The sequence below is a fragment of the Arvicanthis niloticus genome, chromosome X (genome assembly GCF_011762505.2).
Source record: "Arvicanthis niloticus isolate mArvNil1 chromosome X, mArvNil1.pat.X, whole genome shotgun sequence".
Classification (NCBI taxonomy): domain Eukaryota; kingdom Metazoa; phylum Chordata; class Mammalia; order Rodentia; family Muridae; genus Arvicanthis; species Arvicanthis niloticus.
In genome coordinates this window covers 63,403,483-63,416,662 of record NC_047679.1, presented here as the reverse complement: position 1 = coordinate 63,416,662, position 13,180 = coordinate 63,403,483, and the positions used below count along the sequence as shown (strand labels likewise).

At 31.8% G+C, this 13,180-nt stretch overlaps 1 protein-coding gene across 3 annotated transcripts in view; it reads left to right on the top strand.

Annotated features, from left to right (window-relative positions):
• Rps6ka6 (ribosomal protein S6 kinase A6) overlaps nt 1-13,180 on the top strand; it is a 98,666-nt gene that overhangs the window by 44,276 nt on the left and 41,210 nt on the right. For all 3 annotated transcript variants that reach the window (XM_034486115.2, XM_034486116.2, XM_076919114.1), the window contains exons 5-8: nt 668-784; nt 4,444-4,525; nt 5,578-5,658; nt 7,454-7,533. In XM_034486115.2, coding sequence (XP_034342006.1) covers nt 668-784; nt 4,444-4,525; nt 5,578-5,658; nt 7,454-7,533 — 360 coding nt within the window. The remainder of the gene's footprint in view (nt 1-667; nt 785-4,443; nt 4,526-5,577; nt 5,659-7,453; nt 7,534-13,180) is intronic.

Below are 13,180 nucleotides of genomic sequence, written 5' to 3'. Positions count from 1 at the left end.
CCATAGGGACTAGAATTACAACTCACTTGTGTGTAATTTTAAACCTGAGAGGAGTCTTCTATTATAGGGTAGAAATACTACCTGGGAGGATTCCTTTCTTTCTCATACATATGGTAGGAGACTTCTATATAGATTATATTCAGATTAATTAAGGCTAGGGATCATTTTGAGTTCATAAATCATATTTTTGTAAATTTGCTTTGCATTGATCTGACTAGTTAGATGTTAAAATACGTAAGAATGGAGTAAAATACTATTTAAAAGGACTTTTGAGATTTTTATGTTTGCAGTGTCACAATTTGCAAGGTTTTATCTCTACTTTCTCTGCCTCTGTCTCTTAAGCTATACTTTAGTGAGGATTGTGAACAGTTTGAGGCCCATCTGATCCACAAAGGAAATTTCAATCTATCTGGGTAGATATAGCAAGACTCTGCCTCAAAGAACAAACAAAAACCCACAAGAAAGGAAAGTATATAGATATATACACAGAGCTGTTATGTCAGGAGATGAGAATATCAATAGTCCATAAAATGAAGTGCTTGACTTACGGAATTTAGTATTGCATAACTTATGGTGATTTTCTTGTTGTTGTTGTTTTGAAATGGAACTAATTGCAAGATGTTGGACCTGCACATGAGTATTTGGATTTTGTTTTTGTTTTTATTAGCGGGAAGATTTGGTTAAAGAGATACCTATTATACAGCATGTTAAAGAAGGCTATGAGAAAGCAGATCCTGCACAGTTTGACTTGCTCAAGGTTCTTGGTCAGGGATCTTTTGGAAAGGTAATAAATACTTTTTCTACATTTGTTTTTCTTGATAATTAACAAAAATGTGTATACACATGTACAAATTATTTCTATGGGTCTCAAAGGATGCACAAAAGGTGACATTTTAGTTTGTTTTATTTCTGTTTTTATTCAGATTTCTTTATACTCTTCTATAGCAGTCAAGGTTTTCTAACCCCTGAGCTTATATTACTCTATGTAAAAAACATGGCATGTTCTTTGTTGGTTGTCTAATATATTTACTTGATTCTTATGAAGATATTTTTATGTTCTTTTTGTGATTTTTCCTGGTCATTTTTGTCTCTGTAACTTAGCTCTGCATGAAAATTTAGAATTTATGCTGTAATTCATGTATGGACTCATAAATTAACCCATCATCTCTTACAGCAAAATAGAACTAGCATAGGTGATTTAGGAATCATGTGAGATTCTTGCTTTGAAGAATCTTTGAGAAAATTAATTCATATACTCATTATTTATTAAGTATTTTGTAATCTGTTTCTTGGAAAGGAAGTATATGGATATGGATCCTGAATCTTGTATACCTATAATCTAGAACATGAAAATTATTGAATTCATATAATAAGTAGCTGTTAGAAAGACAGAAATAATCACTATCTGTGGGAAAGAAAGAAAATATCACAGTAGCTGAGATTTAGTTACAAAGAGGAAAAGCAAGGTAATCAGGTAGTGAATACGGTGGTGGAAACATTTGTAAGGAAAGAAGTTTACTGAGTGTGTCAGTAGTTTATATATATATATATATATATATATATATATATATATATAATCTAGACATTAATGATTTGAATTAGTCTGGTATCTATATGATATAGGGTATATCATAAACACAGAAATATTTGTAGGACCGAAAAGACAAACTGAGATGGCTTTGTCCATGAATGATTTAAGGTAAGTATGATGGATGATCTTGGTTGCAGCTTGAGACACCTGGAAAATGGAACCTCAGTTGAAACACTGCATCCATCAGTTTAGCCTGTGGGCATGATTGTAAGGTATTATCTTAATTAATGGTCAGTGTAGGAAGACCCAGCACACTGTGGGTGGTACCATACCCAAGTAGGTGAGTCTAGTCTATATAAAGAAGGTGGGTGAACAAGCTGGAGGAAGCATGCCAGTGAGCAGCATTCCTACATGGTCTCTGCTTTATTTCTTGCCTTGAGCTCATGTCCTGGCTTCTCTCCATGATGGACTGTAACGTGTAAGCCAAATAAACCCTTTAACCCTCAAGTTGTTTTTGACATGGTATCTATTACAACAGCAGAAAACAAAGTCAGACAGAGACAGAAACCAAAATTAAGAGGCTCTATTAAGTTGCTGGTGTTTGTAGACGAAGTATTATTAAAGTAACTTGTAAATTAAGTATATATATTCTATATAATTTTATTTTTAATGTTTCTGAGTATATATTAACTTAGAACAGGGATGAAGTTTTTAATATCAAATTAATAAATGCTTAAATATTTGACAAATATAAATCCACAGAAACATTTCAGGTTATTAAAAGTCATTATATAGCTTCATCTGAGAATTTATTTCTTGCTTTGTCTTATAAAAGATTTAAGAATTCCATAGATAAATAACAATCTAAATAGAAAGCAAGTTAGGCATGCTGTTGTTTGCCTGGAACCCTAGCATACTGGCTGCTGAGGAAGAAGGCTTCTTTTGAGATTAAGCCCAGCCTTGGGGCCGCAGAATGGTTTGTGCCCAGCATGGGTACATAATGCAACCCATTCTCAAATCCAAACATCAAAGGGAGGATAAAACCCAAAAACTGAAACAAGAGTATAAAAGCTAGTGGCAATATAGACAGAAACAGAAATAATAGAGTAGGAAAGATTACACAAAACCTAGAATACACATTGTTATTTACAATTGTATCACATTGGGCCTGAAAGTCTAAGTAGGCCAGGAATGACATTGGAAAAAATTATAAAGAAATACATTAGTATTAACAATCTCTATTAGGTAGAAACCTATTAAACAGACAAGATAAACTTTTATTATTGATCTTCATAAAGAAAATAATGTAAATGGTTAATTTTCAAGAACATCTTCATATTAAATATAACACTATGCTGTTAAAAAGTTGTACGTTTAGTCTGTAAATTCATAGAACACTTTGTATAGGAATTTTTAACAAATAGATCATTGAAACCCCTTTTAAATTCATAGTACTAAGATACAAAATAGTGAAGTTTATGTAGTTTATCAACCAAAAAATATTTAGAAGGTAGCATTTGTTTTGCTTCTTAGGATGTGAACATACTTGCTTGTCTGTATTGCATCATTTGTGTAGGCATTGTGTGGGTGTGACTTGTTATATGGTGAACATATTCAGGAATCTGGCCAAGGCTGTGAATCAGATAAGTGTAGGCCCAATTCCAAGAAACTTTGGGATGTACAGACTTACTGAAGTATAAGCAATAGGAGTTTTAGATCATGTAGTTTTATGACATTAAATGTTTTAGTCTATTTAATGGGAACAAAATCCTACTAATGCCAAAGTCATATAAAACTGTACATTAGTGAAACAAGGTCTAATGAAATGAAGATTAAAAGAACAATTCAAATAAAAAGTCATATGAAGCACAATTGATTAATTGAGAAAATTAAAAATGGAAAGATATTTAAGCTCACTTGGTAACATTAGGATTTATTGTTCATATTTTTATTGAGATACTTTTTACTATCATGATTAATTTTACTTGGCAGGTAAACATCGCCTCTGATTATTCTTTGTTATAAAATAAAATGCCCAAGAACTTCTAAAACAAATGAATATTCATGGCAATAGCATTTTTTGTTCTTTATTAAGGCCTAAAATCTATGTTTGATTTTGTTACTAATCTCTTAAATCACAAATTTTTGTATGTCCCAAAAAGCTTGTCTACTTATATTCACAGTTTGATTTGCTGAATTAAGGAAAATGTGAGCAAATATAAAGTGCCTAATTATAAATTGTAGTATAACTACATTTGTATGTTTTTATAACAGAGGATGAAAGGGCAAAAATGTATAATTAGGGCACAGAAAGCAAAAATGTCTTCAAGTTTGGAGGGAATACTAGTGAGATATAGAAGGATTTGGAGGGGAGTTTGTGGAGGGGTGTGCTTGATTCAAATATATTATAATCTCAAAAAAAAGAATGATTTCATCCCACGTTTTGGGTTTTTGATATGTACACTCCTTTGTTATCTTCTGACATCTGTAATAGTAACAAACATAGTGTAAGAGCCAGGGGTTGAGGAAGACTACTATGAAACTGTATTTTCTGGATATGATAAAATTGATCCATACATGAACTCATAGGAACTGTGGTTTTCAGTATAAGACATGCTCTGGATCAAGTCAGTCAAAATTTCACAGAGATGTGGTTGGGAGGGTGCTGGATTTCTCATAGTATGCCCTAAACTCATGCACATGCTAGAAGCGCTAATTGGCTAAGTTCTTTATTAAAAGAAAAAATGGCATTGGGAGAAATATAATATAATGGGGTTGGAACAAATTGGGGAGAATAGGGGTGTATATAATCAGAATACATTGTATAAAATTCACAGGAATAAATAAAATATATTTAAAGTTGTAAAGTGACTGGAACTCCAGAATTTACTTAAAAATATTCCCTTTACTAGGTTTTTCTTGTTAGAAAGAAAACTGGTCCTGATGCTGGGCAACTCTATGCAATGAAGGTGTTAAGAAAAGCTTCTTTGAAAGGTATGGAATTAGAAAGTTTATTAGAATAGAATTTAGCAAAACATGTTTTAAGAAATATGCTGCATATTGCTTGTAAGGGGAATAGTTGTAAGGGGCGTTGCTTTTAGCAGTGTTAATTATTACAGTTTTCTAGTTATCAATAGATACTTGTGGGGTCCTCTATTATTATATAACAATATCAGGTTTTTTTTGTTGTTTTGTTTTTGTTTTTGTTTTTCTGAGACAGGGTTTCTCTGTATGGCCCTGGCTGTCCTGGAACTCTGTAGACCAGGCTGGTCTCGAACTCAGAAATCCACCTGCCTCTGCCTCCCAAGTGCTGGGATTAAAGGTGTGCGCCACCATGCCCTGCTGTAATAACAATTTCTTGAATGTGTATCTGAATAAAAGTTTAATATCAGAAAGTGTAACATAATTTCATTCAGTTTAGTCTGTAGTTAAACATTTTAAAAAATCTTTACTCTTTCGACATCTTTATTTTTTACTTTTTGTCTGGGTGTTGCACATTTAGAAAGCCCAACTACTTCCTACAATTATATACTATCTTTTAGATTTATAAAATTAATACTGACCCTGATGTATTATGTACTTATAATCCTAGCTCTAGAGAGATAGAGTTCAAGATCATCCTCCCCTATATACCATATTAAGATCAGCATGGAATTCATAAAGCCCAGGGAGGGAGGGAGGGAGGGAGGGAGGGAGGGAGGGAGGGAGGAAGGAAGGAAGAGATAGAGAAACAGAGACACAGAGACACAGAGAGGAGAGGGACAAAGAGAAAAAGCACAAAGGATACTATTAAGTTCAGTTTTACTTCACATGAAAACTTAAAGAAATACATATTAGCCAAATATTGCCACTTTAGCTTATCTCTAGATTTAAACTAAATCTGTTGGTGTTGGTTTTTGAAAATGGTTATTATTATCTAGGAATATCCAGACTTAATTAAATTGTTTACTTATGAAATTATTTATATATTTATATTTTGATTAGTAAATGACAGGTCTTTACTAAGATTATGAATAAGTATAATATTTCAGTCCTTATGATTTTAGTTCGAGACCGTGTTCGCACAAAGATGGAGAGGGATATCCTGGTAGAAGTGAATCATCCATTCATCGTCAAACTGCATTATGGTAAGCAATGCTTTTATTTATGGAATTAGAGAACTGTAAAGTTTTTCAGATACTACTATAAACATTTTGTAATATATTCCACAATATAAAATATACCTGAAACATGTATTAATAGCTAGCTTTTAGTTAAACTCATTGTCTTAAGTTAGTTAACTTAATTAAGGCAACATGACAATGTCTTCCAAAATCCCATCAAGTATTAGGGAGGAGGTCTTGAAGTCTCACCTCATGGCTGATGAATCCTTGACAATTGATAGCTGTTGGTAGAGTCAGTTTTCTTCAGCAATGTAGTCTCTTAAGAGTATCCATACTTTGGTAGATGGCCCTACACCCATGCTTATACTAGTAACTCTATGTGAACTTGAAACTTCAAATGAGCATATAAAAGTGGGAGGCAGTATTGGTGGTAGGCTATGAGAGGAATTGGAGAGAAGGAAACACATTATATACATATATGAAATTCATAAAGAATAAAAATGTAGAAAATGTAGTATTTCTAGGTGAGATGAAGGAGTACCTCCAGTGATCATAGGCTACTATAATAATTTATATAAAACATTCAGATGTTTATTTACAAGGACAGTATTTTTGGCTCTAATCAAGAGAGCTAGCTATGTGGTTATATAGTTTGAACTATTTTGTAATACTTAAGAGGTGAGATTAGTAAGAAGCAGCAGGAATAATGCAGGAGGGAAGTTTGGAGTCAGGCATTTTATGAATTTGAATCATGTCTCTGTTGGTAATATATCAAAGAGATTTATAGATATGATTTTACTGAGGAATAAATAGATCAAAATAAAAATTAATGCAGTTTACCATACTATTTAATTTTGTGCATTTAAAATGTAACATATACTGATTTATTTTTACTGTAACTTTGGACAAAAAGTCTTTTAAATATTTATCCAATTTATATAAATTACAAGAAATTTTGTCTCCTTAAATTTTTTTCATTATTTAGAGAATACTTTATTAGTTTTTGTAATGAAACCCACGTAGATAAGACCTTACATATTTAATACAGTGCATTACCCCTGTACAAATGGAAAAAAAATTAAGTTCAACATTTTTAGACTAATATGGCTGTTAATTTCTGTACAATGCCAACTCAACACAGTAAACTGGGATAATTGGCTCCTTAATTTTTAATTCTTTCATAATGGAATAAAAGTAGCAGTATTTTGGAACCTCTTTGAATCACTGACATGCCATGAGATTTAGAATAAACCCCTATTGTAGCAAAATACTGTATTAAATGAAGTGGGCTGCAGAAGTGAAACAAAGTCATAATTTGTAGTAATGTAAAAAGTGAAACTGTAAATGAATATGCAAAGGAAAGTGAAATAAATACCACAAAAGAGGCAGGAAGCACAATTAAATCTCAGAAGTCATCGTAATTTTGATGGACTGGAGATTAAAGATGCTGTATGGAAATGTGATGAGTTGGGAGGCTCAGTAGAGGAGGTCACCATATTTATGAGCTTTGTAGAATGTAATAGATAAGATTGGGAGACAAAACATAGGCAGCTGCACTAGAACAAGATACTTCATTATCAGGAAAATTTTTGTGGCAAAATATTTATGTAAAGCCACATTCAAGATTGAATATGTCCTGGAAAGGAATATATACCTATTTTAAACTGGATTAAATAGTGGGTTTTATTTTGCTATATTATCTGACAATGGGCCATATTAATATATAATTATTTTATGATATTTGCTAATAAAATTGCAAACATGTTTATATAAAACTATGGCAGAGTTTAACTGCTACACCATTGTGGTTTCTAATTAGCTTTTCAGACTGAAGGGAAGCTGTACTTAATATTGGATTTCCTCAGAGGAGGAGATGTCTTCACAAGATTATCCAAAGAGGTGAGAATTTCCTTATAAATTTGTTAGTGTATTTTATTCAAACAAACCTAAAAAGTTATATAATTTTCCAGTAGAAATTTGAAATCTTAAGCTTTTTATCACTATATATAGTATTTAATGATATATCAGTTGATGCTTTATTATGTCTTTGAGATCATCTCAGACTCTAAAGTTACTTTTCTCTGAGATGAAAGATCATTATAAAGAACTGAGTGATGTAGATAGGAACAAGCATAGACTTTGGCTACTCAAGCTACCTAAATGCCTCTTGGTATAGTGTTTAGCTTATTCATTTAAAATGGACTTACTGAGGCATAATTGACATACAATAAATGTCATACATAAATGACATAAAAATAATAAATACATTTGATATATTTTGCATTTTCATATAACTGTGAGACCATTATTAAAATAAAATATATTATTCCCGAAAGTTTGTAATGTTTCTTCTCATCCCAACCCTGCTCTTTCTGCTGTAACTATTTGGTTTATATTTTCTAACAGATTATAGAAACAAAATCATAATATATTTTCTTTTTGTCTGGTTTAAATCATTATAATTATTTTGATTTATCCATGTTGTTTGGTGTACCAGTTCATTCACTTTAATTGGTGAGCAATACCCATTGTATGGATGCACTATGTTCTGTTTATTTACTTGTTGATGAATGTTTGAGTTATTGCAGTTTTTGGATAGTACCAATTAAGCTGCTGTAAACATTCATGTACAAATGATTGTATTGACATATGTTTTCATTTCTCATGAGTAAATATCTAGGAATATAACAGCTGGGTCACATGGTAGGTGTAAGTTGTAACTGTGAAGACATAGCTGAACTGTTTTTCCAAAGTGCTTATATAATTTTTACACTTCAAACAGTGTCATATAAGAATTTCAGTTGGCTTCACATCCTTGCCAATACCTGGTATGATCATTTTTCTTTTTTTTTTTTCTTTTTTTTTTTTTTTTGTCTTTTTGTATATGTAGTTTTGTTGAACATCTGGTAAATATATATGTTACCTAATTTCTGAATTTCATCACTAAAGGCTAATGATTTGGGCATCTTTTTCTGCATTTATTTTCTGTCTATCTTCTTTGATAAAATGTTAAAACATTTGCCCATTTTAAATTGAATTGTCTGTTTTCTTCTCGAGGTTCCAGAGTTCCTCATGTAGTTTAGATGTAAGTCTTTAATAATATATGCTGTTTATACAGGTTTTCTTCTGGTTTATACTTTGCCTTTTTTGTCTTGTATCTTTTGACAGCAGAATTTGATAAGTCTGTTTTATAATTTTCCCATTAAATTAATGGTTTTTAATATTCCATTTAAGAATTGTTTACCTAATTCTAAGTGAAGATTTTCCTGTGTATTCTAGATGTTTCCATAGTTTATATTTATAGTCTTAGTTCACTAGGGGTTATTTTAATGTATAGTTGTGTGCAGAAGTCTTTTTAAAATTGATAGAAGTATCCATTTCTAGCATCATGGTTGGGAAAAATTATCTTTTCTTCACTGAATTACCTTATAATTTCAGTAAAAATCAGATTATCATATATGTGAAGGCCTATCTTTGGATACTCTGTTCTGTTCACTGATTCATTTGTCAATCTTTATGGTAGTACCCCTCTGTCTTGACTACTGATTCATTATGATATATATGGAAGTTAGTGATTACAATCCATAAGCTTTACATTTCTTGTGAAAATTGTTTAGGTTCTTGTAGGTCATTTACATTTCTTTATTAATTTTATAGTCAACTTTCCACGTTCTAAAACAATACCTACATGAAATTGGTTGGGGTTTCACTCAACCTGGAAATCACTTTTCACAAAACAGACATCTAAAATACATTGATTTTTCTATAAACATGGTTTCTCTTCCCACTCTATTAGCAATTGCCTAATTTTAGCAGTGATTTTTCCAGCATGTAGGGCTTGTACATCTTTTATCAGTTATCTTTTAGTGCTTCCTGTTTTAATGATGTAAGTAGAATAGTTCTTTTAATTTCATTTTCAATGGGAAAAACAATAGCCTTCCTATATTGAGTTTGTATCTCATAATCTATTAGATTTACATATTCTGGCTGCTTTTTATGTAGATGTCAAAAGCTTTTGTGTTAATTACTTTTGACAAGGTGCTTTACTTCTTTCATCTTTAGATATCATGTACTTATTTCTTTTATTTGTGACTGGTTAACAGTGGCTTGAACTTTCATTCTGATGTTGAATAAATTTGATGGGAGCAGACATTCTTATCTTCTTGCTGCTTCAAAATAGAGGGAAGCTTAATTTCAGTATAAAATGTAAAGCTGTATATTTCTGTGTTCTTTTTTTGTGTTGAGTTATCATCTCATATTGGGGGGGGATGTTTTAATAGATGTTACATATTGTCATGTGCATTTAATTGAGATTTTTTTCCTGCTTAATTTTTTTTTTTATTTCTGAAGGAATGCCACATAGACATCAGGTATAATTACTTAAAAATATCATTGGATGTGTGCTAAATGTTTAGTACATTTTGTGTTTATTTTTAATTTTTTCTTCTGTTTTTATTATATGTGGGTGTTTTGCCTGAATGAACGATTGGGTACCAGGTTGAGGTAGTGTCCGTGGAGACTGGGAAGGGTATAACATCCCCTGGAACTGTAATTACAGATAGTTATATACAGCCATGGGGGTTTTGGGATTCCAACCTGACTCGTGAAAAACCAGTCAGTGCTCTTAACTGCTGAGCCATCTCTCCATACCTGTAACTATTTTCATAAAAGAGTGTTTATTTTGTTTTATGTTTCCATATTTATTTGTTTGTTGTATCAAGAGTAATTCCTGCTTCATAAGTTGAATAAGAATTTTCCTTTGAATACGATTTTTCTTCAACTTTCCAGTAGAGTTTATTTAGATTCACTATTAATTGCTAATAATGATTGATAGAATTAATATGTGAAATCACTTCCACTGGTAAGTTGTTTTGGCCAAAAATGTTCTTTTTGGTATTTAAACCAAAAGTCATTTTATATAACAGATTTAAAACTATTGTTTGTTCTTGTGAACTATGTATGAGCTTGTGTCTTTTAAGGAATGTGTTTGTTTCATCATATTTGTAGCTATAGGTTTTGTATTAGTTATTTTGTTGTTGCTTTTGCTGTATTAAAATGTAATTACCAAGAGGAACTTCTAGAACAAAGAGTTTATTTTAGCAAACAGTTACAGAGGGAGAATACATAACAAAAGAGGCATGCAGCAGGGGTAGGGAGCAGAAAGTTTTTGTCTCATGGTGGAAGTGAGGCAAGGCTATAAATGTGCAAAGCCTGCCCTCATATTTTTTCTCCCGCGAAATCTCTTGTCAAAAATGGTTCATAACCTTTTCAAACAGTGCCAACAGCTGAGGAGTAAGTGTCAAATACACGAACAGGTATGAGATTTCTCATTCAAGCCACCACAGCTGTTTATTATATTCCCTTATTATCTTCTCTCATCATTGTAGAATCCTTTCTTATGTATGACTTTTGCTCCTTGTGGTGGTAGTTTGTCTTCTCATTGGCCCTCGTGGCGTTGCTAGAAGTTTATCAGCCTTATAATTTTCTTCTTATAATACAAGCTTTTGGCATCATTGATTTTTGTTATAGTTCTATTTTTTTATTTCTTTTATTTGTATTACGACTTACTTTGTAGTTACTAACTTTTGCAGCTATTTAGTATTACAAACTAAGTACTGCTTTAATTTTATTCCTGATATTTTAGCCCTTTTACTTTGTTTAATGTACTTTAACATTTCTTTTATTTGACTCATTGTGTATTTAAAAAGATGATATTTAATTTATGCATATATGGTTATTTTCCAGACATTTGTATTTGTATTAATTTCTAACACAATACTACTGTAGTCATAAAGGATACCTTTTCATAGCCTGACTCCCCCTAAATTTGTTTAGACTTAGTATATTCTTTAGAACAATATATATATATATATATACACACACACACACATACATATATATGTATATATATACACATCTATGTGTGTGTATATATATGTAAATGTTCCATTTGTGTATAAGGAAAATGTGTAATCTCTTGTTGGGTGGTGGAAGGTTCTTTAAATATGAACCAACCTGTTGGATCAGGTTGGCTAGTAATGGTTGCTTTAGAAATTGAGAATGTAATATGTACTATACTTGTTTTTATATTTTAGAATCATCAAATATTCTAATTACATATTTATATATTTCTTCAATTTCTATCAAAGTTTTAAAGAAAAATTTATGGGTAGTATTCTTTCTTGATAAGGAGATGATACCATTATTAAATGATTTACTTTGGTAGTTTGGTGATTCTTTTTAAAAATCAGCATTAGCTCAGTATAACCTTTTGGTGTCTTCTCTTTAATTATGGTTTATTTTTAGCAGTTAAGAAGTACTTATGACATTCTTGATTTTTTTTCCAATTTGAAAATGTGGGCTTTTAGCCTGACTGTGGTGGCACATGCCTTTAATCCCAGCACTTGGGAGGCAGAGGCAGGCGGATTTCTGTGTTCAAGGCCAGCCTGGTCTGCAGAGTGAGTTCCAGGACAGCCAAAGCTACACAGAGAAACCCTGTCTCGAAAAACCAAAAAAAAAAAAAAAAAAAAGAAAAAAGAAAAGAAAAGAAAAGAAAAAGAAAAAGAAAATGTGGGCTTTTTAAAGTGAGTTATTAGACTTATTACATTTAATATATGTTTGTATATTTTGATATGGTGGTCTTTAAGCCTACCATCTCACTTATATTTTAATCAATTACAGTAATAATTACAGTTTAATTTTTGGTTCTGCTGCTAGCTTGGTAGCATTAATGGACTCTTATTTTGTTATTTTGTATTTCTAATAAGTTTTATAATGTGAATTTTTAACTTGGAGTCAGGGACATATGGTCTTAATACCAGTTGCCATATTCATTAAATATTTTTCATGATTTATTTTATAGTTCAGTGACAGCATTGCAAGGGTTTTTTCTCCCTCTTTCCCTTCTTCCCTCCCTCTCTCCCTTCTTGCCTTCCTCCTTCCCTCTCTCCCTCCCTCCCTCCTTCCCTCCCTCCCTCCTTCCTTCTGTCCTTCCTTCCTTCCTTCCTTTCTTTTTCTAGACCTGGTAGATATTATTGTGTATCCCAGACTGATGTGAAGCCAAGGCTTTCCATTTCAGCCTTCAACATGTTGGGGTTAAAGGTGTGTCCTACTGCATAGTTATGACTTTGTATTGGATGTTAGGTAGATACTGTGAATTTAACTTTCTTTCATGATAAATGTTTTGTCATTTTGATCACATGGGTTCTTTATATCTTTAGCACTGAAGAATAAAACACTGAGCCTCTTATATGGTAGGGACCCACTCTCTACTTTACCTGTACCCCCCCAACTCTAGGTCTTGCGTTTAAGCTTTTTCACTTAGGACTAGGACAACATTTAGTATGGGGTTAATTTTCCTCACTATTCAAATGAAAGCCTTTCCTAATTTCTTTAAATGGCATCCTTGGAATTATGATTTATTATCTTATTTTCCAAACAAGGCATGTCCTTTATCTTCTTGAGCTTAGTGGGTTCTTTTAATCCTTTAAGACTATATTTCCTGTTGAGCTCAGGTAGTTTCTATTGATCCATGATTGAGAATTTC